The sequence below is a fragment of the Populus euphratica genome, unplaced genomic scaffold (assembly GCF_000495115.2).
Source record: "Populus euphratica unplaced genomic scaffold, PopEup_1.0 scaffold55.1, whole genome shotgun sequence".
Classification (NCBI taxonomy): Eukaryota; Viridiplantae; Streptophyta; class Magnoliopsida; order Malpighiales; family Salicaceae; genus Populus; species Populus euphratica.
The window spans coordinates 289,650-293,179 of record NW_011499921.1 but is presented as its reverse complement, the minus strand read 5'-3'; the positions used below and the strand labels follow the sequence as shown (position 1 = coordinate 293,179).

The window sequence follows — 3,530 nt, the reverse complement described above, 5'->3', positions numbered from 1 at the left end:
ATGGCTACCACTGAGGACTTTTCCTTCCCCATCTTCACAGACCCTTTCTCATGCAGCATCGATTCTCCACCTCTATGGTGCTTGTCTCCCGCAGCCTCTCCTAATCATCCTTACCATGAAGAAACATCAAAAGAAAGCAGCACAGAAGGAGAGGAGAGTGATCAAGAAGAAGAATCCTATAAAGATTGTTTTCCTACCGAACCCATCAATCACTTAACTCCAAGGAAGAGCTTTTCAAGCGTAGAAGAGCTGGGCATCGCTGCAATATCTAAGCTGGTGAGAAGAAATGGTAGTCGAAATGATAAGGAGGAGAAGATGGACATGTTATGGGAGGATTTCAATACTGAAGAGAGATTGCCTAGAAGTCACAGTAGTTCAAGATTGGATTCTGAAACAGTTAGCGTGGGCTGTGTTGAAGCTTTAAGAATGTCCAAACCTAATAACGGCGCCACCGCCATCTTTTCTCCAAGGAAACCAGGCTTGGTGGTGGTCATGAAAGTGTTGAAGAGGTTTTTCTTGCTTCACAATTCTCATAGGTCAGTTAAGCATCAAAGTTCTTATAGGCCGTCAGTTAAGGGTCACAGATCACATAAGCCTGTAAAAACTGGCTCCTGGTGATTGTGGAGGTCTTTGTTTGATTTATTCTTTTCATTTATACCACTTAATTCTAATGGCGATGGAAACCCAATTGAGGAGCAAGACATCTTAAATTCAACTTCTGTGTGGCTGTATAGAAAACATCATTAACTGCTCCTCTACTCCTCTTCCCTAGCTAGCTAATAGTATAGCTTACCATGGCAGGCTATGAAGGGTTGTTTACTATTTTGTCGTATAAACCACGAAAATGTTAGAGTGAAAATATAGGGACTGGAAATGTGCTGCAGTTTCGATCGTGTGTTGTGCTCGACATAAAGTCGAGGCTTTGTTTGACAACGAACGATCGATGGTAGATTTTACGTACTGTGACTAGTGGTTTGCTACTTGTGATTATGAAAAGTGTTTAGTACTAAAATGAGTGTTTCTGAAAGCATATCCGAATTACGAAGAAAATCCACGTAATGAAAATGATAAACTAAACATAATTGAGTAATTAAACATTCCGATTTATTTTTTGGCCCTATTGCATTGCTTGTTTCTAGTGTAAATAACTTTAACGAGTAATTAATTATATTCTAATCTTGTCAAACAATTAAATATTTGTCAATGAATTATACATTAATTAATGTTTGAATATTTTTTCTATAATAAAAAAATAACAATAGATTATTTTGTTTAGCATAATTTTGGGGCTCGGTATAATTTAGCAGATTAACTTGATGGCTTATCATTCTAATCATAATATTAATTAATTTTAATTATTTTAAAAATTAATTAAGTCAAATATAAATGATCTAATAGGTTACTATGTATTCTAATTAATCCAATTAAACTTAAGATGGAACATAATTTAGTCATATTTAAGCTTAGTTGTTGGGCTTGATATGATTTAGTGGATCATGTGAGGTTTTTTAATAATATTACTAATTAATTTTAATTATTTTAAAAGTTAACTCAATCACTTAGATCTAATAATCTAATTAATTAAATTTAATTATTCTAACAGGTTAATATTTGTTCTAATTGATCTAATTAAACTTAAGATGAAATATAATATAATCAAATTTAATGAATTATTTAACAAAATAATGATATTTTTTTGATAAATTTGAGTTAATTTATTTATTTACAGATTTATTAGACAAGTCTACGACCCGAACTTTGAGCCGGGTAAAAACCCAAAGCTGATATGATAACTATGTTTATGAGTTATTTTTCAGAGATGACAAAAAAAATTTGGAATTGGCAATGCGAAATCAGTCGACTCTTGGGTGACATGGAAGGTTCTATAGTGCAAGTCCTAAAAGCCCGACAATTCTGGATGTTTCATCACGACAGAACCCTTTGTAGCAATAGAAAGGTAGCTTGAATTGCAAGACACAGCATAAACATGTTGACATCTCCAGCCGAAACCCCACCACAGAAGCTGTGGAAGTAGTGGAAGACCCGTGACTTCCTGACGGGAGCAGAGGGAGCTAGTCACTACTAATCTGCCTCATTAAGAAGCAGTTTCTACTTTACTAATTACTAATTAAATTAAGCACTCACCCTTTGTTTTCTATCATTGATATTAAGTTTAATTAATATCCTTTTTTTCTTAAAAACACACGGTAGAACTTCGCTTTCTGAAAATGGAATGAATCTAATAATAATAATAAAGGTACTGATAGTAGAATGATGGGAAACGTGATGTCAATTGAATACTAATTGAATTTTGTTATTTATTTATTGAGAGGCAAATTAAGATTAAAATTCTGAATTAATGCTGCATATTAATGGGATTTAAAGTTTATTTTTGAAATTCAAACAACAGATGTGCTCTTATCAGAAAACATGTATAAATGCAGTATTTATTTTCAGTTTCACGTATGTAATGGTAACAACTCATTGGCATTTATGGCACAATTGCATAATATAACGGTAACATGCTCCTCCTCTCACGATCCCAAGTTCAAAAAACAACCAAGATATATAAAAAAGAAGAAGAAGAAGAAGAAAGAACACAAAATCGAAGGTGCAAAATGCAAATACCCACCAACTGCTTACAAAGCATAGTTCTTTGGAGGAGCTTTTTCAATTTTTTTTTTACATGATTGATTTTATCTTTTAGATATGATCAAAGACGGATCATCCATGAAAACATGCAAGAAAAGGAAAAAAAACACAAGAAAGAAGAAGAAGAAGAAGACTTGACAAGACAGAATCCCGCAAAATACATTGAAGGCTAAGTTGCAAAAGAAAGACAGACCAAGACAAGAAGAAGAATGGACAAGGGCAGTGCAACAACATGACTTGCTTAGAAACGAAGTATATCTTCTTGTTTTTTTTTTCTTTTTTTTTTTGAGTACCAACAATATTATGTCTCCCTTCAAGTCAGAAACCTAACTCTTTGCAACGAATAAATTGTTTCTAGCAGCCAAGAAAAAAAGAAAGTCTAACATGAAAATTAGAGACGCTCACATTGCAATGCCAGCTCAGCTAATTACCGATGGATGTAACAACTCAACTCACTTCATAGAACTCTACTAGGTAGATGAATGTTCAGGAGACAGAGACATTTTTTAAGAAACAATAATAATTTAGGAATCTGTTAAATGAAAGAGATTGCATGCACTATTAGATAATCGAACTGTTCAGCAAGCATATTTTGAAAAATTAGTTTTTAGCCTCAATTCTCTTTTAGAAGTTCTAGAAGTGCAGTGTTAATCCACTAATAATAAGTGACTGTAGCTCGTATTCATACCCAATATTTTTATACTTTGAAGAATATGAGGTTTATATGACATAGTTCTCATTCACTTTTAACACGATAACATTTAGCCATAGTTTTTAAACCCGGCCCGGTTCAAGGTCCGGGTTCCGGGTTTTGACTGAGTCACCGGGTTTTGACCAGGTCGGCCGGGTCAATTTCTATTTTAAAAAAAATTCAAAAC

At 33.7% G+C, this 3,530-nt stretch overlaps 1 protein-coding gene across 1 annotated transcript; it reads left to right on the top strand.

Moving 5' to 3' along the window:
• LOC105135173 (uncharacterized) lies at window positions 1–618 on the top strand. Its single transcript, XM_011039926.1, has one exon. The coding sequence runs from the start codon at window positions 1–3 to the stop codon at window positions 616–618; it is 618 nt and encodes a 205-aa protein (XP_011038228.1).
• The last annotated feature ends 2,912 nt before the right edge of the window (window positions 619–3,530 follow it).

What these genes read in the sequence shown, in the direction of transcription:
- LOC105135173 (XM_011039926.1), top strand. Translation starts at nt 1, where the DNA reads ATGGCTACCACTGAGGACTTTTCCTTCCCCATCTTCACAGACCCTTTC.